Raw genomic sequence first — 26783 nt, 5'->3', positions numbered from 1 at the left:
GAGAGCCTCCCGTTCTGCTCTACGTGGACCAATTCTGCTCAGAAAGCCGTGCTTTTTGAACATTGGTCCTCGCACGGTCTGCAGACATCTTCTGATGCTGTCAGCCAATCGGGGTCGGGTTTAGCAGGGTGTATACATCTCAGGTCTCCACCTCTGGGGTCACCTGGGGTTGGGGTCGTGGGTTGTGGGTCGGGCAAATTCTCAGTAGTAGCGGGTAAGTCTACATCCTCTCTCTTCACTCCGTTTACATTCCTTAAACCTATGGCATCCTCATCCTCCCCCGAGACACCAAGGAGGTCCCAGGGCACTACAGTAATATCAATGACCATACATGTAGCGAGTTAACATTTGTTTGTTAGGTTTCTTTAGAACTTGATTATATTGTGTTTTTCTCTAGATAGATATCCATTTACACTGTTATATTGCTGTTAATGTACTGACCTATTATCTTGTTTATTATTGCGATGTTGTATCTGCTTATTGTAAGTCGCTTTGGATTAAAAGCGTCTGCTAAATGCCTAAACTGTAAACTGTAAACTGTAGGAACGAGGCAGCACGTGGCGGGCGAAGACCAGACGTGCCAGCAAAGAGGATGAGACAATGACGAGCAAGGTTAGCAACATTACCAATGTCCTGAAGGGAAACCTCTGGATGATCTCCCCTGTTAGCTCATCCTCCTCCCAACCAGGGAACAGCAGGACAGGGGGGAGGTGGAGGATCGGCACCCCACTCAGAAGTCTCAGCAAGGTCCCCAGGACGAGGCCGGCAGCTGCGCCGTAACCATTGGCGCGGCTACAATGCAGGACACAGACGATCTGGGGGAATATCACGCAGATCTGCAGGTCTGAAATCAGCAGCCAGAGGGACAGGACACCTTCCCCGGAGAAGGCCAGGCCTGTGCCAGCCACGCCTGCCAGCAGAACACTTATGCGGATCACCCATGCACACTCCTTGTCTGGTGCCTGGAGAGGGAATGGAAAAAGATTCATTAAATAAGTTGTCACTTCAGTGATGGTGAAACATGATATAACCTATGTATGCATCGTCTTTGCTGTCTGACTGTGTCTTATTCAGGCACGTGCACACATAGACATCAAAGCCCCTGCCCTTTTACCCGTCTTTAAAAAGTGCCCTCTCCAGACCATGAATAAGTACCAAAAATAGGTGTCGCACGCACGCACGCACGCACACACACATACACGCTACAGTAATATGCTTTACAATCACAGCCACACTTTCCTCACACACACACATGCCCGTGCACGCACACACACACACACACACACACACACACACACACACACACACACACACACACACACACACACACCGTCACACACACACACACACACACACACACACACACACACACACACACACACACACACACACACACACACACACACACACACACACACAGGGTATATACAGTAGCTTCATGAAATGAACTGCTCAAATGCACCAATCGCTTCAAAGAGGGTTTGATTTTTATTGGCTCTCTGACTTCTTACTCGTAGACACCTACAGACTGCACGTACACGAAGACACAAACACCAGTACGCGCACACACACACACACACACACACACACACACACACACACACACACACACACACACACACACACACACACACACACACACGCATAGAGTCACAGTAAATGGTTACGTACCTAAGGACACACAAAGACACACAAACACAAACGTGCACATGAGCTCATTCGCAGAGACACTTAATACTGTACACAGTTTCAAACCTGTTTCCGGAGAAGGTTCTTGTAGATATTATGAGTGAACAGGGAGGCAACAGCAAGCAGGACCGAGTCCATTGAAGACATGACAGCGGCACTTATGGCTCCGATACCCAACACTGACACCCAGTATGGGGTGAAGTTTTGCAGGGCCAGCGGCAGCACATTCCCTGCCTCCCCACGCTCAAACGGAGGTGGAAGTCCGTATTGTGTCTGGTTCCAGTCTGAAAAGATCAACTTCCACACGTTTGTGTCTGAAGCCCCTTGTCCACCACGGGGTGGAACCAGAACTTTCCAGAACCTGAACCTACCGTATTAGCCCGAATATTATACGACTCTGATTATAAGACAATTCCTATTTTTCAATTATCATTTTTGGAAAAAAAATATGTTGAAGACAAAATATTATATATTGTATATATTATAAGTTATTTGTAAAGACAAACGTTTTTATTTTAAATTATTATAGGAAAGCTCAGGAGAAATCTCACTTTTGCGAACGCCCGTCATTTCGACCGGAGGGTTAGCGACTCACTCCACGGAGGTTAAGGGTGAGGGTTAGAGTCCGATGTCGAAAAGATGACATGTAGTAACAGCGACACGCTCCCAAAGCTCATACAGAGATAACATGCATTAACCCATTTAGGCCTAACCTATAGTTATGCCTAAATCAGAATTTAGCCTACAAAAACAAATATGTTGCAACATACTGTACATGTACTGTAAGCCCCTCCCATACACTAAAATGTGTACCCGGCCTGAATGAATTCATACTGAAAATCAGCTCCACATAATGTGTATCAGAATAGAATACAGTCCATACTGCATACTGCTGGGGAATAAATATTTCCCTACATTTCTACATTTCCCATCAAGCTTAGCCGCCCGTTTCGTCATTCAGATGCAACGCTCATTTGTAAAAAGGAACCATAGGCAGCCAGCATTAGTTTCATTTACTGTTTGGATTAAACTTCCATGCTAAAGATCTCATGTGCAGCCGTCAGCCGTCATCCACGCCGATGTACGCGAGAACAACGCACACGCACGCGCCCCGGTAAGTTCAATGCCAAAGCCATCCGACTTTGCCGAAAGGGAGGTGAAATGAGCCGCGGGGTCCAAATGTCGCTGCACAATATGTAGACAGTGTACGGTAATTACCCTAGGAGTTCGTGGGGCTGTGAGGAGAGCAGGGAAAGGTCCTGAAAGATACATAACGTTGAGGATGTGTTTTATAGAATAAAATATTGTGTTATATTCGGTATAATACGGTATTTTTTGTTATTGTTTCCATAGCTCACAACCCGGGTTCTGAGAACCTTTTTTAGGTCCTACTCTTGATGTAGTACTAAACTTGAGTTCTGGGAACCTATGGAAGGGGCCAGGAGCGCTGCTGCTCTTTTTCATGGGACCTCCCGGTTAGGTCTGGTTATATGGAAACGTAAGCAGAACTTGGTCCCGGAACTTCACAGGTTCTTGAAAGTTCTTAGTTCTGGAAAGTTATGGTTCTTGTATTTATCATTGATCGTCACGATGACAACAATTAGGAAACGTAGACACTCATTCTTTAACAGTGTGTGCAATGTGTGCGTTCACAACGTACCTGCAGTGGAAGCCACTGCTCCTATGATGATGGAGGGAATTCCCAAGATGAGACAGGGCAGAGCTGCGGCCAAGCTGGTGATCTGAGCCTGAGCAATTGATGCAGCCGAAAGGATCCTCTGGTAGAAGGCCTGGTAGCACAGTCCTCCCAGAGTCTTCAGCATGCACGCATGCACACGCACACGCGCACGCACGCACGCACCGCACGCACGCACGCACGCACCGCACGCACGCACGCACGCACGCACCGCACGCACGCACCGCACGCGTGCACGCACACACACACACACACACACACACACACACACACACACACACACACACACACACACACACACACACACACACACACACACACACACACACACACACACACACACACACACACACACACACACACACACACACACTAGGGCATTAACTTGTGATGTAACTTGTAGCTTGTCTTGTGATTTTTGCAAGTCGACTCGACTCAGTAAAAAACTTGAGTTGATGTCGACTTTATCGTTTGATGACGTCATCACATCACACACGACCCCCCCCAATTATTTTAGGGGGTCCCCAAATGATTAACTTAATGTGAAACATTGTTTTCTCACTCAACTGTAAACAAACCAACATAAAGTTTAAGTGTATAGAGGGTATCTGCACATTTCTAAAGTGCCAATTTAAGGACTTTTTAATACCTATAAAATGGCAAATTAAACATTGTCCACAATGTCAAATATATAGCGGCAGAAATTGTGAAAATAGGCGATCTACATGCTCACGAGGCGTTGTGAGCATGTAGATCGGCTATTTTCACAATAGATTTTTTTTTTTTTTTCAACTTCGACTTTCTCTGGTGGGAGTCGACTTGTGTAATGAAGTCGACTGAGTCGACTTGTCGACTTTTTCGTTAATGTCCTACTTTACAGTCACTAGACCTGTGCCCGTCGGGCACCGACCTACTCGGAATGATGCAAGTGGGGAGGATTCAAATAGGAAATGCATGCCCCCACCCTGTTACTGATCAAGTTAAGGGATTTAACTAGGCTAAAGTTGTGAGTGTTCCTACCTCCTGGCATCTGTTGTTCTGCTGAACACGCTATAAGTATAGCCTATCTATTGCACCCGCATCAAACTTCATGCACTGAATGTATTGCTTTTTGTAAATTAATTTAAGATGAGAGAGCCCTTTAACACAGTATCATTATGTTAGAGATGGTGTGGCATACTGATTGCTGATCCAAATTGACTTCAAATCCTTGAAAGATAAGAAAGAGTACTCTTTACACTTGGCCATAAGCCTATTTAAAATAATAGCAGTAATATCAGGCCTAAACACTAAGGCGCTGAACCAGTGAGTGCACACATGGATTACACAATAATAATTATACAAAAAACAGATACTAAAAAAGCAACAACGAACCAACGATAATAATTCATCTATCCATTTTCCAGCATCCTCCATCTTCAGCTCACCCAACCAGGAAAGGTTGGGTGTAAGCGTGACATTAGATGATGATGATGATGATGATGATGATGGTGATGATGATGGGTTGAGAAGCAGGAAGGGAACACAGAGCCACTAGAAAGAAAGAAAAGAAAAGTAAAAACTGCAGCAATGTGATTAGAGGAGTGATTTTATTTAGGTACAGTTATTGCATTAAACATAATATTTTAGTCTTGTCCTTATTAGGCAAATCAAAACTGGGTAGTATAAATTAGGGCAAACATATATATGTCTTATATCAAAACATGAGTATATTTCTAGTAGTCGCTTCCAAGTCCTGTGGTAAGTACTGGTGGGAGCTGATGGCAGGTGTTGCACTCCACCTCAGCATTCCGTCCCCCACCGGTCTAGCACATTGGCTGATATAGACCAGGGGTTCGCAAACTTTTTTGTCTCAGGGCACCCCATAAATATTTTTTTAATCCGAGGCACCCCTACATTATAATTTTCACTCCCAGCACCTTATATTTATAGCATATCGTCGTTGCCGGGTGGAAACCTAGTATGTCCAAAACCGTTCGTTTTGTATTTATCATCTATAAAATGTACTAAACTAGTGAGAACAGCAGATCTACAAGCACACAACATCGCGAGGCGTTGTGTGCTTGTAGATCGGCTGTTTTCACTAGTTTGTGCGACAGCCTTGTATGATGAAGCAGGGCTTTGCTTTACCAAAATACGTACACATTTGAAACTTGGAGATACAAGGTTTCTGCCTGACAGTGACAATATTTTAGTGATTATGTTGCGAGGAAAACGTTGTGGTTAGAACTGACTGAAAATAACTTGATACTTAAATTCCAAATATTATCAAATGATCTCGCGGCACCCCTGGACTGCCGTCACGGCACCCCAGGGTGCCCCGTCACCCACTTTGAAAACATATGATATAGATATATGATATAGATAATAAGCCTCTCCAACATACATTAGACCCCCACATGAAGTTGACTGTTGAGGCTGTTTGCAATAAGTAGTATTCACCATGCTGATGAAGATGATCACGAGCTGGATGACATCCGTGTAGGCAACCGAATAAAACCCTCCCAGTAGTGTGTAGATGACAGCAACGGCTGCAGAAATGATGATGGCGTAGGACGAAGGAAGATCAAGGACCACACTGACTGTCCCACCTGTAAAAATGCACAATACATCAGTGTTTGAATGGTTGAATGTACCATTGTAAAGTCATGTACGTTCCGTTGTTTTGGGTTGAGATTGGCACATTTCCTGGGGCAATCTGCCCAGATCATGCATGTCACACATGTCTTCTTTTTTTTTTTCTACGCTCAAAAAGCACCTGCAATGTGCATTTGAAACTACATTGCAGTGCACATCATGGGGTGATCACTGCTTGCCTCCTGTAAATTGTTTTATTTTTATTTGTGTTTATTTTATTTTTATTTTGTTGCTGAGTGAGGTCAGAAGACAAAGTGACATGAGTGAGATGAAAAAACCTGAGTGGAATGTGCCAATGTCAACCAGAAACATCAGTATAAACCTCGTAAAGATATTCTCATAGTGTTTCATTCTAATGTGGGACACAAGGTTAAAAAAAGGTTATAGATTTTGGGCAGTTTGGGGGTGTTGATGATGCTCCCTAAACACAGCCAAGACTAATTCAGTAGCAGTAACACCACCCAGTAGTGGTGTGTGCACTCGTGTTTGCATTAAAATAAAGCATCGCCTAAGTTGTGTGCCAAAATAGGGCCCTTGCACCTTCAGGACCATTGGAGTTCTCACATGGCCACCAGTTGCCAGTATTGCCATGGCAACACTACTTTTCCAGGTGGTATTGCCTGGCAACACCACACTTTGCCCCAGATCATATGGCATTTTATCATTTTAGTGATTTTAGTGATTTTAACAATTTTGATTCGCATTCATGCCCCCCAGTTTGGGGGCATGCATGCAAGTGGCTAATGTAATTATGTATTTTTAGACACAATAAGCCCATTCCCAAGATGCACCGCAATGTTTCATGGGCAGATATGACTTATGGGGGCTGGTGTAAATAGTAACACAAAATTGCCGGCATATTTTGTCTAAAAAGACATATATAGCCACTTGTACGCATGCCCCCACCCACTAAAATCCAAATACTAAAATCGCTAAAACAATAGAAAGCAGTAAATGAAAACATTTTAACACTCATCTTTTCTTTTCTCTAATTACAATCTAAAATATGAACCTATGTTCTAAAAAAAGAAAGTTGTCCTTTAAAAGAAAGCACTATATTGGTAAGTCATACAACGTGCAGCGCTTTGCGTTCATACCCTGCATGGCATGCTGTGTTAGGCGTGTGCAGGGACGTGCTGGGCCCCTGATTCAGCCTGGAAAAAAAGAGTTGGAGAGGCCCTCATTTCGCGCTATAGAGAGAGATCTCTCTCTATAGCGCTGCTGCTACTCAAAGATTTGCCATTTCAGATCATGACAAGTGACAAGCCAGTGGGACAATTACATGAGTTATATTTCGTCGTTGTCGGGTGGAAACCTTGTATGTCCAAAACCGTTTGTTTTGTATTTATCATTTAAAAAATGATTTAAACTAGTGAAAACAGCCGATCTACAAGCACACAACGCCTCGCGGTGCGAGGCGTTGTGTGCTTGTAGATCTGCTGTTTTCACTACTTTTGTGCGACGGCCTTGTATGATGAACCAGGGCTTTGAAATTTGAAACTTGGAGATACAAGGTTTCTGCCCGACAGTGACGATTTACTTTATTGGCTGCCCAGCCCCCAAAATGGAACGAAGGCAGACATTTTATTTTTAATTTTTTCCCCGAACGGCCGGGAATGAACCGGCCGTTCGGGAGTTGTCCCGCTTTTCCCAATGGCCAGCACGTCCCTGGGCCTGTGTAATGTTGTATGGTTGGACATTGGGCAGTGTTGTTTTCTGTGAGAATCTGACAGCTGCAGACAGTGTGTGGTGCAGTGAGGGAGGGCCGTGATGAGCGGTTATAATAATCGCAAAGCACTTATTATAGTAATTCTGATTGTGTCTAATAAACAATGTTGTTGTCTATCGATACATGTGAACATTATGCATGCCATCTGCTGGTGTTTAAGACATGCACTGCACTCACTGACACTTTAGAATGGAGGAAAGTTTGTATCTGTGCACTGTGTTGTTGTTGTTGTTGTAAAGAACTGATCAACTCTGGCTACTGCAGTGCAGAGCAGCTCACTCTCACTGAAAAATACATTTCAGATTGTCAGCACAGCGTTATTATTTGGGTTAGGGTTAGGTTGGTTACCACCAAGGTTATAATAGTTTTGGATTTTTTCATTCGTTTTTATTTTGATTAGTTTTGTGATTTTGTTTTCAATTACAGTTTAGTTTTAATTCGTTTTTAAAGTGGGGTTGCTAGTTTTGTTTTTATTTTTTGTAAATGTTTAGTTTTAGTTTAGTTTCGATTAGTTTTAGTGTTATTTTTAGTCTTTTACGTAATATGTCAGTTTTTTTGAGTTTCAGTGAAATTGAGAACAGGAGCGCTCGTCGTGCGGTGCGGGGCAGAACAAGCGGTCGCTTTGATCCACCACAACAACAACGACAACGTAGCGTCGGCAGGAATGATAGCGCCTCACCCCACGGAGGTTAGGGTTAGGGTTAGGGTTAGCCATAGTTTTACAGAGGTTAAGGTTAGGGTTAGGGTTAGAGTTAGGCATAGTAAGCTAATGGCTAAACACAGCTAAGCTAGGCTAGTGGATAAACAACGAAAGAGGTGTCGCAAACGATTGATGAATACGCAGAATTACACAGGTGCGCTGATAAGAGACTATCAAGGTGAATTAATCCAGGTGGTGTTAGGGGTGTGTGGTGAACGACAAAACGAGCACCCCAATCTCACTGAGTTACCCAAACTGACTGTAACATATATATATATATAGGCCTATATATTTCTTTCTCTTTTTTTTTCTTTTTTGACCAGAAATACATAATAAAATCCTAATTGTCTATGCCAATATGCTACAGATTGAGCACAAAGAAACATAAGCCATTGTTTTGAAAGCCAATCTACAAGCTCACAACACATTTTCAGAAATGTTTCTCATTACTTATGTGTTTATTTACTTGGTCTACAATGACATGCCCAAAATGGGGGGTTAACGAGGTTACAGTACATATTCTGAAGAAAAACTTCAGACTTCCAGGAGGTTAAGAGGGGCATTAAATGTGACATGCTGAACGTCTATTCTGTATTTGGGATTTCAATATTTGGGTCTTATCAGTACAGTTAGTATTTCCATTGCATGAGCCAAAGGGCCATTTAGGTGCAGAGGTGAGTGGGTGCGTGTCATTTGGTTATTGTAGAGATTACTGGCTTGTCAGAGGTTAGTTGAGGTGAGGAGGAGATCAAGTTCGACCAGTTCTACCTTCAATCTAAAACAATGTTATGGTACAGTAGCTTCGACAGCTGTGGTTTCTTTCCACTGTGGTGATATCTTGATGAGAAATCTTCTATCATGATGAGAAAGTCTTAGACCTTGCATAGTTGAGATGCAAGATATGTGGAACAATGGAAATAGAAAGGTCATGTACTGTACGACATACATGACTAGTGATTAGATGATTAGATAATGATAAAGGGCATGGGAGGATTTAAAGAAATGCAGTGTTGTTGTGACACTGTCTCCTAACTTTAATCAGAGGTGAGCAGATTTATAAGCTGGAGGTGATGGAAATGGACAATAAACTGGATTGGACTGGGAACACGGATGTCCTGTACAAGAAGGGCCAGAGCCGGCTTTACTTTCTGAGGAGGCTCAGCTCTTTTGGTGTGTGTAGGACTCTGCTGAACATGTTCTATCAATCAGTGGTGGCCAGCGCAGTGCTCTATGCGGTGGTATGTTGGGGGGGCAGTATCAAGGAGGGCGACAGGAAGAGGCTGAATAGGCTTATCAAGAAAGCGGGTTCTGTCCTCGGTACCACCATTGGATACTGTGGAGGAGGTGGCCAATAACAGGATCAGGACTAAACTCCTGGCCATCATGGACAACCCCTCTCACCCACTACATGACACTGTGAAAGGGCAAAAAAGCTCCTTTAGCAACAGACTGTTACATCCAACTTGCAAAAACGAACGCTATAGGAGATCTTTTCTGCCCACAGCTATAAGACTGTACAACTCCTCATCTGGTTGGCTTGACCAAGCCAGTTAGGATGGGGGATGTGGGATACAAGTTATTTCAGATCTCTATTAGTAATGTTTTCGTTTGGTTTGTCAGTTAACATTTTAACTTGCTTAGATGCATTTATTTTAGATATTTATTATCATCATGTGTTTTTTCATTGACGTTTTTATGAGCTGCTGTAACGCTTGAATTTCCCCTCGGGGATCAATAAAGTACCTACCTACCTACCTACCTACCTGATTGTGGACCTTAGGCTGTGGTCAGTGGTTTCCACTGACTATGATTGTGGAGTGTTACTACAGTATATTGTTATTTTTGGACAATTTCAAACACTTTCTCTCAAGGGTGAAAATCTTTTTCATCAAGCTTTACTTGTCCAGTTCTGCCCTCCTTTGCTTTTGTAAATAGATCCTTCTGAACAGATGTGTTTGATCTTTTCCTGCACAATTTTTCACTGAGGTCCCATTGACTTTAGTTGTTTCATTGTCTGACCACACCATATGGATCCATTGTCCAAAGAAGGATTAAACATGTTTTGCTATTTTCAGGGAATTAAGGAAGTTATTATCAAACATTACTTCTAGCTGTCTTGTTCTCATCTGATGCAATCATGGGTAACACTTTATAATAACTATTAGTTTTAAGTAGTTAATAGATCATTAATAAACTATTTGTAAAAGAGTTATTAATGACTTGTTAAGCATTTGTTAAAGGAGCTATAGTCAACTTTTTCTTGAAAAACGGATGCTAAAATTAAAATAATGTTTCGAAAATATGTTATAAAAAATAAGCTTCATATATGTGTTTCAATTCAAAAATGACCACAAAAAGCATAAAATAATGATAAAATAATAATTTTGGCCATTGTCCGGCCGACACTTTGTTTACATCCTAGTCTAACACAATATACTAGAATGTAAACAAAGTGTCAGCCTGACAATGGCCAAAATGATTAATTTATCATTATTTTAACTTTTTGTCGTCATTTTTTAATAGAAACACATATATGAAGCATATTTTTTTCTAAAATATTTTCGAAACATTATTTTTATTTTAGCATCCGTTTTTCAAGAAAAAGTTGACTATAGCTCCTTTAAGGATTAATAACTTTGAGCAAGTCATCCCAACACAATTAGGTACTCACTAAAGACAATATTTATAGACTATTATTGTTATTAAAAAAAATAATAATAATTTATCACTGACCCAAGGCCAACATCAGGATAATGGCAACCCAAAGCAGGTCACATATCAGAATGGGTATCAGAAGGATGGTGGTGATACCGTTGCCATAACGACGATGAAAAGGATCCATCATTGTCACAAACCTCTGTGACCTCATTGGCTTGGCAAAGAACAAGCCTCCTGTTGGGACAAAGCATGAATAGAATAATAGAATGATTTTAAACACGGGTGCGCACACCAAACACGGTTTACAGTTTAGGCATTTAGCAGAAGCTCTTAATCCAGAGCGACTTACTTGTAATTCATACATCAATACAATAAGCAAGGTAATACAACAATACATCTACATCATTTGCATAGAAATATCAATCTAGAAAAAATAATGTAGGTAGACCAAGCACCTAATCAGTAAAAAATGTAACAAAAAACCCCCACACGGAAGAAAAATATATGAACATATATGTTTTTAATATATGCATGCATATATGTCTAACATATATGCCACATATAAAAAAATGGCCGCCTATATGTCATATATGTCATATATGTGTGCATATAAACATATATGTACATATATGTATATATGCACACATGTTTATATATGGTCGCAAGATATATGCACATAGCCTACCAGTCAAAGGTTTGGACAGCTTCTATTCAATGTGTGTTTGAGAAGCTGTGTCCAAACCTGTGACTGGTATGTACACATATATATGTAGAATATATGCACATATATGCACAACATATATGTACATATATGTGTTAAATGATACACATACCATACTCTCTATATATACCTACAGGAATACAAAATAAAACACACAATCTTGAAGTCATTATTAGCATTTATTCACATACAAGCAGAACTCAACTGACACTGATACTGTATGTTCCATTTGAAAACTGAACTGACGACATATCGACTGCTGTAGCCTGGCACATTAATGGCCACACATTGTGTGTGTGTGTGTGTGTGTGTGTGTGTGTGTGTGTGTGGGCAGTAATTAACATACAGGCACATACTTACAGAGAATGCAAAATGTCCATTGGTCAGTGCAAAAAAGTAGAAGTGACATGGGCTGGACTCCCAGCAAAGCCGCACAGGAACAGTCAGTAACAATTATTCCAGTTAAGTTACGACCGCTGTGTCTCTCATTGTATAACATTCACAAAGGACTTTCCCAGTCTCTCACATCTCCGTCCTGGGTACGGGTAGATGAATCTATCGGATCCTCTGTCTATCCAAGGAAGGTGGAGGGGGTGGGAGGATATCCAGCGTCCTAGCCATTTGCATCCTGGCCAATTAATCCTCCACCCCTACAAGGAGAACCCAACAACGGAGCCCGCCTTCCTCACCAGTCTGTTGAGTTGAAGGTGTCACTCGCTCAGTTGTTCCTCCCCAGCACGTTATTCCACATTAATTAAAAAAAAAAACGTTTGGTGGCAAAACGATCGCAGTCTTCTCAGGAAGAACAGCCTGCTCTTCCCCTTGCTGTGAATCACCTCAGCGTTGTCCAACCAGTCTTGATGTTTCCACCGATACTGCCTTCCATCCAGCTCCGGTGCTATACCGTAAGATTGGAGACAGAGAAGATGAAATTAGCTATAATAGCACATTAAACATGTTTTCCCCTAGCCCCTCTGCTGCATGTTATGCACCGCGGGATGGAAAATCATACTCTGGGAGCATGGAACTACCTTTACTTTTTGGATAGAACCTCTACCTCGGCGTGGAGGCATTCTACAGCAGCCCAGGGATATCCGCTTAGGACCTCATCTCGAGGAGCACAACGGTATGCAGCGGAGAGTGAGGTTCTATATGGGGCTAGTTTTCCCCATGTTCGGTCCTTTGCTCAGTCAGTGGGGGATGTTACAATATTACATTAAAAAGTATTTGACTAGACTGGGAGAGACTCTCACCACTGCAACATCATGTTGAAGCTGGGCAGCATTTCTTTACTAACTACTGCACAATGTGTCAGACACATTATTTCCCACATATAACCAATGCAATGGTGACATCATACTGTATATCTGAATATACTTTACAAAACGTGTAAGTGTAAGATAAACTTACTTTGAATCTTTTCCACTTTGGTGGGGTCCAGCATATGTTTGCCCTCGAGCTCTGGAACAACACCATGCCTCCCTGTGACAACTGCATCCTTCCAGTTCTTCAGTTGTGAAGAATTTGTCAAACAGCTGGTGGAACAGGCGACTGCAGTCCTTCTTAGCACTGTGGTGAATGGCTACCTGTTCCAACGAGAACACAGAGTCCACAGCCAGTGAACAAAGATTCCATGATTAACACATTTCACAAAGTTTCTGCTCTTCAAGTGGACCATGGAAACAGACCATTGTGTGATCTAATTAGGCCTGGTTTACACTGGCAGCCAAACCCAGCCTGAATCAGATCTGTGTCACATCCGGGTTGGAATCTGATTGGTTCCATATGTGACCATTTAAGCCAATCGGATTCCAATCTGAATGTGACTCAGATCTGATTTAGGCTGGATTTGACTGCCAGTGTAAAGCAGGCCTAAAGGAAACTTAACTTTCTAGCTCTAACAGATCACAAAGCGTAGTATGGGATATAGTTAAGATAGTTAATCTTCTCACTGTAGTGTGAAATGTATATTGAACATGTTCGTCTACCTCCCAAATTTTTACCTGGACTATAATCGTACCATCAAAAATGTAAAATCCATTATACATTTATACATACCTGGATATAGCTCTTGCACCTCAATGGCCAACACCTAAACCTTTCACATTGGATCTGCCATCTCCATGTCCCCAACCATCTCAACAAGTCCCTGTAGAGCTTGCAGGTGTTCAATGCCTGGAATGAAGAGGAAAAAATATTATGACAATCCCAACATGTTCAAAGGTTGAGTACAAATAAGTGTTAAATAGCGCTATATTCTGATAACAGTCATTGCTATGCCATTGCTATGGAATATTTATTTTCTCAGTAGCAGGGATTGTCATGTTCAATGGCAACCTTCTCTCCCCATCTCTCCAGTAAACAGAAAATGTAAAGTTTCAAGTGAGACAAAGAAATGAGCTGACAGAATTGACAACTGCAACACTATGCTTCATTTTTTGTGAATGGTGGGTGACCCAGCCAGGGTAGGGGATATTTATAACAACACACCCGGGGGTCTAGAGTAACTTAAAGAGATATTCCAATTTCAAAATTACTTTTTGTCATTTTAGCATCTAATCAGGCTTTTGGGAACACCCAGGACAGTTTTTGAATTTCTTCATTCAGTATTTACATTTAGAAGCAGACACATATCAGTCGCTGATTACAGATGAGCATGGTCATCGCATAATTTCAGAAAAGTATAGTTTTAAGGGTGAATATTAGGGACAGTACAGTGAGCCATCTTAAAAACTTTAATTGAACTGTAACCTTACCTAGATAAACTTCAAAAGGTGGTCAATGGCTTGTCGGGCTGAGAGCTTTCCTGGTCTCGTTGCGGCCTTGAGGTGAGGGTGGCATGTGGTGGATAAGGCAAGATGGAGGACATCTCACTGTCCCATCCTGAAAATACAAGGGTGGGGGGAAACAAAGACATTTTTACTAAAATCTGTTTACATTTTGGTTTCAAAACCATCCCCTCTTCCATTAGTATTATTCCTTTAATTCCAGCGTACCATTTTCCAGTTCTTCTGTTGTGGATTCAGCATTATGAAGCAGATCTACATGGTCGCCTGTCTGGGCGAGTCCACAGCTTTGTTCAAGGACTTACTGCATGTAGTGAGTAAGTAGGCCACTTCTGCAGCGATGTCATCACCAAACATCAGACTGAAATCCTGTATCTGCAGACAGGATGGAATACAGACAACATGGCATACATTTTAATGGGTTCACCCTATGACCAGGGATGTGGTCTGTTTAAAGTCATTTTTCATTTCAGTTTGACTTTAAGGCAAGACAGTTAAACATACATACCATTCCTGCAATGTCAAGAAATCTTGTAAAGGTGGTGAATATTTCAGAGGACTTCACTGGGTCATGAACCATTGTTTGGCAATGGGTGAAGGTCTGTTTCATCTTCTCCTTGACCATCATCAGTGCGATGCCCTCAAGACACTGGGTTTCTGTCGTTAGCTGAAGAAACCCACTCCCATCTACTGGATTGTAATACTGCTCCTAAAAAACAAGAACGTGTTTTATTTTTTCTCCTTAAAAAACTAAACACATGCCCTTGTCTGGAGAATTGTTAAAATCAAGGTCAACAGGTCTGATATCTGTGACGATCAACTTGTTGGGGTTAGGAGAAAGGTATGTACTTGTAGGGGTTAGGAGAAAGGTATGTTGGGACTTGGGACTAGTTCTGACCAATGGGCCATGGCTTGGAGCAGTGGTTCCCAAACTATTAGCTCAAGAGAAATTATGCCCAGGACCCAAGCTAGTGAAAACAGCAGATCTACAAGCTCACAATGCGGTGCGACGCATTGTGAGCTTGTAGATCTGCTGTTTTCACTAGTTTAGGCCATTTTCACTAACTACTTTTTTATACAAATATAAGGGACGTTAAAAAATGTGTCTGCGACCCACATATGGATCCCGACCCACTGCTTGGGAACAAGTGGCCTAGTGGGCACCCACGCGATTTGCTACAATGTGATGTTGGGTTTAGTTTCTCAAAAACGTTAAGACAGTTTTTACCCCTTACACCAGAGGGCCACTTGTCTTTTTACTGGACCCCCTTGCGATGCCCACCACAGTAGCAAAAATGCACTATAGGCCTATGCACATTAAAAAAATATTTAACATGTGAAATTCTAACTATAATCAAAATCATATACCTGTCAGTGGCTGAGTGTTTCTTCTCTTCTTTTGTCCCTCTGAGGCTTCGTTTTGAAGTGTTTTCACTCTCCATGCAAGAAACTCACTCTACTGGATTGTAATACTGCTCCTAAAAAACAAGAACGTGTTTTATTTTTTCTTCTTAAAAAACTAAACACATGCCCTTGTCTGGAGAATTGCTAAAATCAAGGTCAACAGGTCTGACATCTGTGGCGATCAACTTGTTGGGGTCAGCATATAGAAAATTTGTTGAAATTTAGTTGAAATCTCACTCTTGTCTTTTCGGGGAATTCCAGGAGTGAGGAGTAAGGAAGTTAGACTTGTATTATGTACTTACATAGCCCAAAGTGCCCTATAGGGATCGGCCAGGTATGGAAACAAGGCAGTGATTTGCGTAGTCCTCTTTAACACGCCTTGAAGGACTCTTCCTACAATGTGCACACACACACACACACACACACACACACACACACACACACACACACACACACACACACACACACACACACACACACACACACACACACACACACACACACACGTTATCAATTAATTAAACCAATTTGATTCCAGAAATTAAATTAAATGATCTGACAAATGATGATGGATCAAGCACATGCCTCCTTTGAGTGTCAGATGTGTGTCATTTTGTCTGGCTGGTGTCAGTGGTGTTAACATCAGCTCCACTATAAGATCTAACATCAAAAGTAAACAACACTAAATACAAACTGGTCAAACATTGGCCAAATTGTCAGCTGATATAAGAAAGAGGCAACCAATGTGAAAATAGCAGATCTACAAGCTCACTGCAGTCCAAGTACTTGGTGGGTGGAGGGTCCCCAGTTAAAATGTGAATATTTTGGGAGGTCCCCATGCAGTTCAAATGTGATTATTTTGGGGGCTAACAGTCAACAACAGATTAAAATGTCAAGGTCTCCCCTTAACTCTAACAGTGTACAAATGGAACCAAATTAACCTGTTAGGGGTTGTTTGGTTCCATTTGTACACTCTCTGCTACCATTGAACAACTAGCAAATTGACATTAGCTAGCTAGCTACAAACAACACATGCTGCTAACATGGAACAATTGCTAACTAATGTTAGCTTATAGCCACACATACTACAGTACACAGCAAAGCACCTATGATAACACAAAACAAAAGCCACTTCTATCAAAAGGGCATAGTATAAGCTATTCAACACAGTTGGAACATTCAGTTCCTTTAGGATGTACTGTAATAACTTTAGCATCAGTTAGCATTAGCTTTGTATTTGTCTACTGGTTAGCATGGGCCCTTCAGGAAACACCACAGACAAAAACACCACAGACAACACTCTTAACATACATTATCCAGTGGTTAAGTATTGTTTAAATTTCACCTACCAAAAGGAGATATACATTTAGTCCATGAGAGAGCCTTCTGCCTGCATTCACACTCACTGGCAGTGGCAGTGAGTCACTGAAAGCAATTCAAACAAACCGGTTCAATCCAGTTTCACTCTGCAGGCACATCAAAGCACTGTGTGATGTCACTGGTCTAACCAAGTTTGGGAACTTAACCCTGTAACTGCTGATGCAACAATGCATTGTTTCTCATGTGATGAACAACACTTATGCAAAGATTATATTAGATAATAAATTGATTGATAATGATAATAACAATAATTATTACAACTATTATAATTATAATACATACTATAAATAATTTTAATAATATAATGAATAGCCTATAATTATATTAATAAATCCGGATGTTATTTTACATAGGAATGTTATATTAGTTTTATATTAAAAAACACACAGCATCAATTATATATTTTTTCAGATAAAATACACTTATTCTGACTTGATTTTTGACATTGAGTCCGATGTAGTTGGTCCCGTCGCGTGAAAATGCTGGCTGTCCGTCACGTCACACTTTTCCCCAACTCATATCTCTGCCACCGTTGCCCCATGCCAAACTTTGCACACACAGTCCTTGCCTGGCAAACCACAACCTCCACCCCTCCCAGGACCCCCGGAGCTCCAGGGACCCCCTGTTCCAGCTGCCAAAAAGTGCAAAAATGACCAAATGACCACCCCAACAGGGCTGCTCATGGGGAATTCCCGGGGGGCCACCGACTCCGGCTGCTCCAGAACAGATCCAAAAGTGATTGCACCCCCTAGTGGAGCACCCCCTCCACTGCAGCACGCTAAAAGGCCATAACTCGATCGGCCCCCCAGCAACCGGGGTGACCTGCATTAAGTAGAAAATAAGTACTATGATAAATTGTGTTATATAAAACGTATATGCACATTATTTTGCAAATAAAAGTGAGATGTAGGCATTATGTATGGCATATATGCAAAAAGTCAGACATATATGAGCTATTTATGAGGCATTATATATGACATATATGCATAAGGTCAGACATATATGAGCTATATATGAGACATTATGTATGACATATATGCAAATATATGACCATGACTATGGCATATATGTTGATATATATAAGCCATATATGACACATATATGTTCCTATATGTCCACATATATGAACATATATTACCATGAATATGGCATATATGCAGCATATATGTTTCATATATGTCACATATAATATCATATATGTGCATATATTTCCTTTCCGTGTGGGAACCTAAAAATGCTATCTAGCTTTCATGTATGGTCATTGAGGGTATGCGAGTGCTAAGGTAACTGCTATGGGCTTAGGTCATACATGGGCAACTAGCGGCCCGGGGGCCACATGCGGCCCCCACCTTCACTTAAGGCGGCCCGCAGGTTCATATCAGAATACTGATATATTATTGATTTCAGCTGTTCCAATTCCAAACATGCAAACATGATCCGCTTTAATTACTTCAGTCTGTAGTAACTTTAATGACAAGTAAAATATTGTCTTTTTTATGTTGAATGTAATGTGTATTTAAGTCCATAAAGTTAACATAAGTATAACTAAATGCATTTGAAATTGAATGAAATTTTTACTTTCAGGATTCCGATTCAAAAATAGCAAAATAGCTGATCTACAAGCTCAAAACGCATCGCACCGCGACACGTTTTGAGCTTGTAGATCGTCTATTTTTGCGTGACATAGAATGACGGAGTATAGGGCATTCATTTACGAAAATAGTTAAAATACCCAAAAGACCCAAATGCATTCGGGTCCCCATCCGGAATCAATGGGGTAAAATTATTGGAATACATTTTTTGTCTTAGGAATGCGACAAAATCCCCCCAAAAATATTATGTATTATGGTGTGAGTAATCAATAGAAAAAAAAACTCCTTTAAGTCTTCAATACTCTTAGTAACATAGGAGTGGACAAACATGCTTGCTTTATGCAAATGTATACATATTTATTATTGGAAATCAAATAATAACAAATGTAGATCCAGAAAAGAAGAAATTACTTTGCATTAACATAAAACAAATTATGCTCGCGGACATAGGTGTCTTGTTCAGATCACTGACAATTTTGTGACCTCCAGCCACATGCCAGTTTGAATAAGATATGTCAATATAGAATCTATCAAATGTCATTATGCTTTTCATTGAATTTGGAATGAACAGACATCATGTTTCTTACCTATGGAGAGATTTAAGAAATAGGCAAGGGGGGGCACTAAGGCCCAGATAAGACCACGAGAGGGAGTGTAGGCAGCCTCAGCGGTTCCCAAAATGTAGCCTCCTCCAACCCAGGTAGCTGATCACACACACCGATACACGCACGCACACACAGATGCACGCACACAGATGCACGCACATAGATGCACGCACGCACACACACACACACACACACACACACACACACACACACACACACACACACACACCTTAATTAGTTATTAGTAGAGGTGGTGTAGCCTTTTCTTGTCGGGTCCATGCTCAAGCTACCTCAACCCTATGTTCCCTCAGCCTTATGTTCCCTCAGCCTTATGTTCCCTCAACCCTATGTTCCCTCAGTCCTATGTTCCCTCAGCCCTATGTTCCCTCAGCCCTATGTTCCCTCAGCCCTATGTTCCCTCATCCCAAAATAGGACCCTATGTTCCCTCAGCCCTATGTTCCCTCAGACCAAAAATAGACCCTATGTTCCCTCAGCCCTATGTTCCCTCAACCCAAAATAGACGGTGCCATGGCATTGGTCCGACATCTCATTGTTCTGACGCACCATTCGTCCGATGCTGGTGAATGCTAACCTGCCGACGCTGTTGAATGCTAACCTGGTGAATGCTAACCTGTGAATTCTGACCTGACAACACTGGTGAATGCTAACCTTTTGAAGGCTGGCGAATGCTGACCTGCCGATGCTGGTGAATGCTAACCTGGTGAATGTTAACCTGAAGAATGCTAACCTGATGATACTGGTGAATGCTAACCTGGTTAATTACGACCGTAGCTCGCAGTTTACTTACACTCTCATACTATCCAAACCTCCACCGGCCGTCAGTCCCTCCGTCCGTCTGCCTGTCCCTCCGTCACGTCACTCGTCACACGCCACACTTTCCCCCTACTCATATCTCCACCACCGTTGCCCCGATCCATGCCAAAATTTCCACACAAACTCTTTGCCTGCCAAACTACAACCTCCAAGGACCCCTGGAGCTCCAGGGACCCCCAGGTCCCTAGGGGACCCCCAGTTGTAAAAATTGACCAAATGTGCAAAAATTACCAAATGACCACCCCAACGGGGCTGCTCACTGGGAATTCCCGGGGACCACCGACTCCTGGTGGCACCGTCTATTTTGGGCTGAGGGAACATAGGGCTGAGAGAACATAGGGTCTATTTTTGGGTTGAGGGAACATAGGGCTGAGGGAACATAGGGTCTATTTTGGAATTGAGGGAGCATAGGGCTGAGGGAACATAGGGTCTATTTTGGAATTGAGGGAACATAGGGCTGGGGGAAACATAGGGTTGAGGGAACATATAATAAATTGTTAGGGAGTGAGGGAACATAGGGCTGAGGGAACATAGGGCTGAGGGAACATAGGGCTGAGGGAACATAGGGCTGAGGGAGCTTGAGCATGACCCCTTCTTGTCAATGGGACATTGTCCCATTGACAAGAGATTTAAAGACCAGACAGAGGGATTATATCTCCAAACTGGCTTGGGAACGCCTCGGTATACTCCCTGAGGGAGTGGAGTAAGTTGCTCAGGATAAGGAAATCTGGAGGTCTCTGTTGGAACTATTACCCCCGCGACCCGATTCCGGATAAGCGGTTGAAGATGGATGGATGGATGGATGGATGGATGGGGATTTGAAATTCCCAATCACAAGAGATCTGGTGGGAGGGGTTGTGTTTGACTTGTGTGTACACAAAAAAATTCCCACCTCCCCCTCCCCTCTATGACAGGCATCAAACAGGTCGTTGTCATTGATGCTAACGAGTTAAGCACTACCCCCCTTTGAAGTTCAAAGGTAGCAATTAAGAGCTTTGGCTGAGCTCCCTCTCCCTCCACTGTTTCTGTTGATTTTCAAAAGTTAGACCCACCCCCTCCTCCGAGGCTCCAGTATATGTGCACAGTATAGTCCAGTTCATGTCCAAACATGAAAGGTTCGTTCAAATTATGAAAACTATATATTATTGGAAACTTCAGAGTATAGCAAATAAGAAAATCCATGATTCCATTTGCAAAATCCCTTTTGACAGCTGCTGAAAGTTTGTGTCTCATTCACTATAATAAAAAGGAAAAAAAATACCCCCAAAAATTTGCTTTAACTAGCATGTAAGGGATCGAACTAGGGGTTTTTAATGATTCTGAATCCAATGCAAGCCTTTGTTTTGCACACACAAAAACATTCCTTAGGCTAAAAACGGCCTGACAAAACTATGGTTTAATGATGAGTCATCACTTTTCACAGTTTCATGGGGGCTATTTTTAGCCCAAGGAATGTTTTTTCATGCAAAACAAATGCTTGCAATGGATTCATAATCATTAAAAAAAAAACTAGTTTGACCCCTCACATGCTACTTAAAGCAGATATTTTGGGGGTATTTTGTTTTCCTTTATAGTATAGTGTAAGTTGCTGAAAGTGAACTTTCAGCAACTGTCAAAAATTTTCCTACGGATTTTGCAAATGGAATCATGGATTTTCTGATTTGTTATACTCTGAAGTCTCGAAAAATATATAATTTTCATAATCCCCCGAAAATTTGAACGAAGTTACACAAGCGACTTGACTAGTTATAAGAGGGATTGAATGTAGGAGTCTCAGAAGAAATGGTGGAGATCCCAGACGTATCAATGATGTCAGTCATTTCCAAAGTACAGGCAGCGGCCAAATACATATCCTAGTTTCCAACGTTCCATCGAGTATTGCGCAGAAGGTGTGCGGCAGTTCCGGCGTCGCAGCCGAGAGTGATCTACAAGCTCACAACGGTTGCATCTGCGACACGGCGTGAGCTTGTATGTCTGCTGTTCTCCGGATGTGTCCCACAATAGGGGTGTAACGATATAGTAACTGTATCGAAAATTTTATTTTAATTTGCGATGATCTACTATATCGTTTGCAAAAGCAAAATATCGTACTGTTTTGGCTTTGTATTGTATCATTTTAAAATGTGGTAATCGGTATCGAATCGTTGTGCAATGCAAATAATTGATTGTATGGAAACTAAGTATTTGTACCTTGTATTTGGATTTTTTATGAGGGAAAATGAAAAAAGAGGAGTCTAATTGCCTTTCCATTCCATATAGCTACTGGTCTATCGATAAATGTGTCCCAATCTCACTGAGAGCCAGTCATTGCATTTTTTTTCATTTTCATTTTTTCATTTCATTTGAAAGCTGGGGATCATAGCTACAAAGTGATATATTGGTTGTGGAGATTGACCCAACAGTTTTGAAGATATGGCTTATAGAATGATGCCATGCTGAAATAGGACTTTTGAGATATTCAAGTTTTAAATACATTTCTAACCTGCAATGACCTGACTCCGCCACATGGGGAGCAATCTTTTCAATCTTCAATTCAAAGAAGCTTTATTGGCATGAGAACACAAACGTTTACACAGTGGTGGAAAAGTACCTACATTTTATAATTAAGTAAAAGTATCAATTCTGCAATGTAGAATCACTCTGTTACAAGTAAAAGTCCAGAATAAAAAATGTACTTGAGTAAAAGTACAAAAGTATTGGTATCCAAATGTACTTAAAGTACCAAAAGTAAAAGTACAAAATGTTTGAAAATAGCAGATCTACAAGCTCACAACGCGTCGCACCGCAATGCACTGTGAGCTTGTAGATCGGCTATTTTTAAATAGCCTTGGTATAACATAGGGCTAAAGTGGTTTATGTATGTTTTAAACTTTAGTTATTGCTTTGTAGATTTTTATTTTAATAGTCCAAATTGTAGCCTATACACATTTTGGCCATTTGAAAATAGCTCACATTGTGAGCTTGTAGATCTGCTATTTTAAAATATATATTTATTTAATACCGGGCTTCTACTTGTAACAGAGTATGAGAAAAGGAAAGTTTTCTTCCTATAGAGGCACAAAGTTCTATGGGGCACAGTTTTTGTCTACTCTACGTTGCTCTACGGGAATGCACGTGCGCAACACCAGAACTCGTGCCCTATCGAAATTGGGGTCGGCTAACTGTGCTAACTGTGCTTTATATAACATCGTCGAGTGTTTGTGTAACTTCAGTCAGATTGAAGGATCATCTGACTCTGATAATGAACCACAATCTACAGGCTACGCTTAACCGCCTCGCGTTGTGAGCTTGTAGAAGAGCAAAAATAGAGTTTGGTCGCGTTTTATACAACAGATGCCTACGTTAGCCTGCAGCTAGCGCTAGCTAACGTTAGCGTTAGCCTAGCCACTCATTAGCCAGTCATCCAGAAAAGTCTAATAAGTCAATTTTCCAACGGCGAGTGAACGATTGCATTCTGTGTCCTTCATGGATTTCTTTCCCCTGGCTGTCAATGTTTTTATTGTCCAAAAAGAAAACGCTCTGAACGTTAAAACTAGATCGTTTAGGACGACATGTTCTATTCAATGCTAAGCTAACTCAATGACAAAGGAAGGCTTCACGGAAGAAAAACGCATACGTCACAGACGCCTCCAGGCAGGAACGGATCATTTTCACCCGCGTAGAAGAAGAAACAGCGGAAGTGAACGGCGGAAGAATAATAAATAAAATAATACACTAAATCATTATAACAACATTACGTGGTTAATAATTATTCATTTGGAACACACGTGGCATTAAATTAATGGGATAAATACTGTGGGTTGCAACGCTAAGTAATGGAGTCCCGATATTACCGCATTTGGCTATAAACGGCTAACAAAGGCTGGCTAGTTAGCATTTTAGCTAATATCAACTGGGAGGACTAACAGAATTATGTACCGATCTCTCACATTAATTAAAAAAAGTCTTATTTACATGCAGAGTTAAGCTCTGGCGTTTAAGTGAAATGTAGCCTAGATATTATGAGATGCTGTTGTGGCATTATCTTTTTAGAGAGAGAAGAAAAAAAAAAACGTCATATAGGCTTTAGGGAATAATGACAATTCCCGAGATGACTGGCTCCCAGGGAAATTGGTACACAAATGTGTGTAATCTCTGTGTTCATGTCAAGGTGGGTTTGTCCATATATGTTAAAATATAATGTCCATGTATTTGCTAGAGAATCACAGCGTTTACATCCATAATAATATATTTTTTACACAGATTTCATTTAGTTACTATATCGATTTTAAATCATTGAATCGAATCGTATCATTTCGCCATGAATGAACCGATATCCTCCATGTATCGTATCGTTAACCATGTATCGTGATATGTATCGTATAGCTGTTAAAATGAATCGTTACACCCCTAGGACTCCCACACATAATGCTACAGTAAATTCTCGCGGAAACAGATGGCTCATTTTGGGGGTCCTTGACATGACAAAGTTTGAGAACCACTGATATAAGCAGATTCTTCTAAATCCTAACACTTTTCTGAAAAAACTAAAACAAAAAAAAACACTGCTATATCAGTGGTTCTCATACTTTGTCACGTCAAGGAGCTCTAAAATGATGTCACGGCACCCCGTCTTTATATCGTCGTTGTCGGGTGGAAACCTTGTATCTCCAAGTTTCAAATGTGTATGTTCTTTCGCAAAGTAAAGACCTGCTTCATCGTACAAGGCCGTCGCACAAAAGTAGTGAAAACAGCAGATCTACAAGCACACAACGCCTCGCGGTGCGAGGCGTTGTGTGCTTGTAGATCGGCTGTTTTCACTAGTTTAAATCATTTTAAAAATGGAAAATGCAAAACGCACGGTTTTTGGACATACAAGGTTTTCACTCGACAACGTCAATATTTTATATGCTATTAATTACCATCTCAGTCAGGATTTAATTCAGTATTCTTTGGAATCTCATTCAGATCTCAGTCAGATCACCATGGCATAAGCACAGGCAAACAAACACAACTTACTGATTAATTATTGCCATACCTTGTGTTTGTTCATTACGTACTTTTAATGTAGGTCTTTTATATGCTTTATCATGTTTTTATTGAACTGGAGCTTCCGAGCGTAGGATTTTCACATGTATGTACTAGGGCATTCAGGAATAGTGATTTTTAGTATTCGAATTATTCAACCTCAAAGTATTTGAATAGTCGAATATTCAACAGGACTGGCCAAACTGTCAAATATTAAGTAAGCAAGAGGCAGACATTGTGAAAATAGCAGATCTACATGCTCACAACGCCTCACGTTGCGAGGCGATGTGAGCATGTAGATCGGCTATTATTTATCTGTGGAACCGAGTCACATTAAATGTAATACCTACAATTCCAAGTGCTTGTCAGGGTGGGTGTCCCCAGTTCAAATAATTATGTTTATTTTGGGGGTCGCAGCCTAAAAAGGTTTGAGAACCCCTTGTATAGAGCATTAACACATTCATTTGCATTGACAGCTCATTCTTATGACTTCCTATCTAGTTTTATAAACTATATATTTTATTAAAAAAAGAAAAATCTACTTCGGTGAACAACGTTGAATAATGACTTTGATATTCAAATATTCGAATATTTTAATATTTGGTGAATGCCCTAGTACCCAAAGCATCTAAGTGAGAAATAAAGTGAATCTGAATCTGAATCTGAATCTTAGACGTCCTTACCTGTCATTGTGAAGACTCCAATCCAAAGGCTGATGTTGCGTCCCCCTAGTATGGTGACGTGAGTCCTGGAGCCCACACATTTTTTCTCCTCCTTTCTGGATTTCTTAGAGGCCCAGATGCCCATTGCCAGGATCAGAGCATAGAAGACCAACAGTCCTACCAACCCACCTATGTCCAGAGCCATTGTCACACTGTAGACAGACAGACAGACAGACAGACAGACAGACAGACAGACAGACAGACAGACAGACAGACAGACAGACACTTTATTAAAGGGATCACTGGCTAATACAACAAATATGCCTTAATACATTATCATTGTCCTCTATAACTACAATGTAAAATTAAAAACGCCGTAATTATTTTATTTCTTCTAGAAATAGCTAATCTTTCACTCAATAGGGGAAATGCCCGTCGCAAGTTGATGATGTCATAAATGTCATGTGTGATCTATCCCTATGGAATTTATGGCATGCATGTGCAAATAAAAACAAACCTAATACTCCCTATGGTTAATATGAGCATCAAATCAATATTTCAAATGTGTTTTTGCACATGTATGCCATAAATTCCATAGGGATAGATCACCCATGACATTTATGACATCATCAACTTGCGACAGGTATTTCCACTATTGAGTGAAAGATTAGCTATTTCTAGA

At 41.1% G+C, this 26783-nt stretch overlaps 1 protein-coding gene and 1 long non-coding RNA gene across 2 annotated transcripts; both read right to left on the bottom strand.

Moving 5' to 3' along the window:
• Positions 1–518: 518 nt before the first annotated feature.
• LOC308281578 (high-affinity choline transporter 1-like) lies at positions 519–26306 on the bottom strand (the record flags this gene model as incomplete). The annotated part of the gene is made up of 6 exons (XM_080721804.1): positions 519–962; positions 1756–1973; positions 3350–3503; positions 4760–4918; positions 5828–5976; positions 26123–26306. The coding sequence occupies 6 exons, from the start codon at positions 26304–26306 to the stop codon at positions 519–521; spliced, it is 1308 nt and encodes a 435-aa protein (XP_080577930.1).
• On the bottom strand, positions 13942–14964 carry LOC308281306. The gene is made up of 3 exons (XR_013961833.1): positions 14827–14964; positions 14587–14713; positions 13942–14005 (listed from the first exon to the last, which is right to left on the bottom strand). It is a non-coding gene; the product is annotated as an uncharacterized lncRNA (long non-coding RNA).
• Positions 26307–26783: the final 477 nt, after the last annotated feature.

Source organism: Nannobrachium achirus (assembly GCF_963921795.1).
Source record: "Nannobrachium achirus genome assembly, chromosome: 3".
In the NCBI taxonomy this organism is placed as follows: domain Eukaryota; kingdom Metazoa; phylum Chordata; class Actinopteri; order Myctophiformes; family Myctophidae; genus Nannobrachium; species Nannobrachium achirus.
Note: the sequence above shows the minus strand (reverse complement) of the source record. Positions and strands in the feature narration are given on the sequence as shown.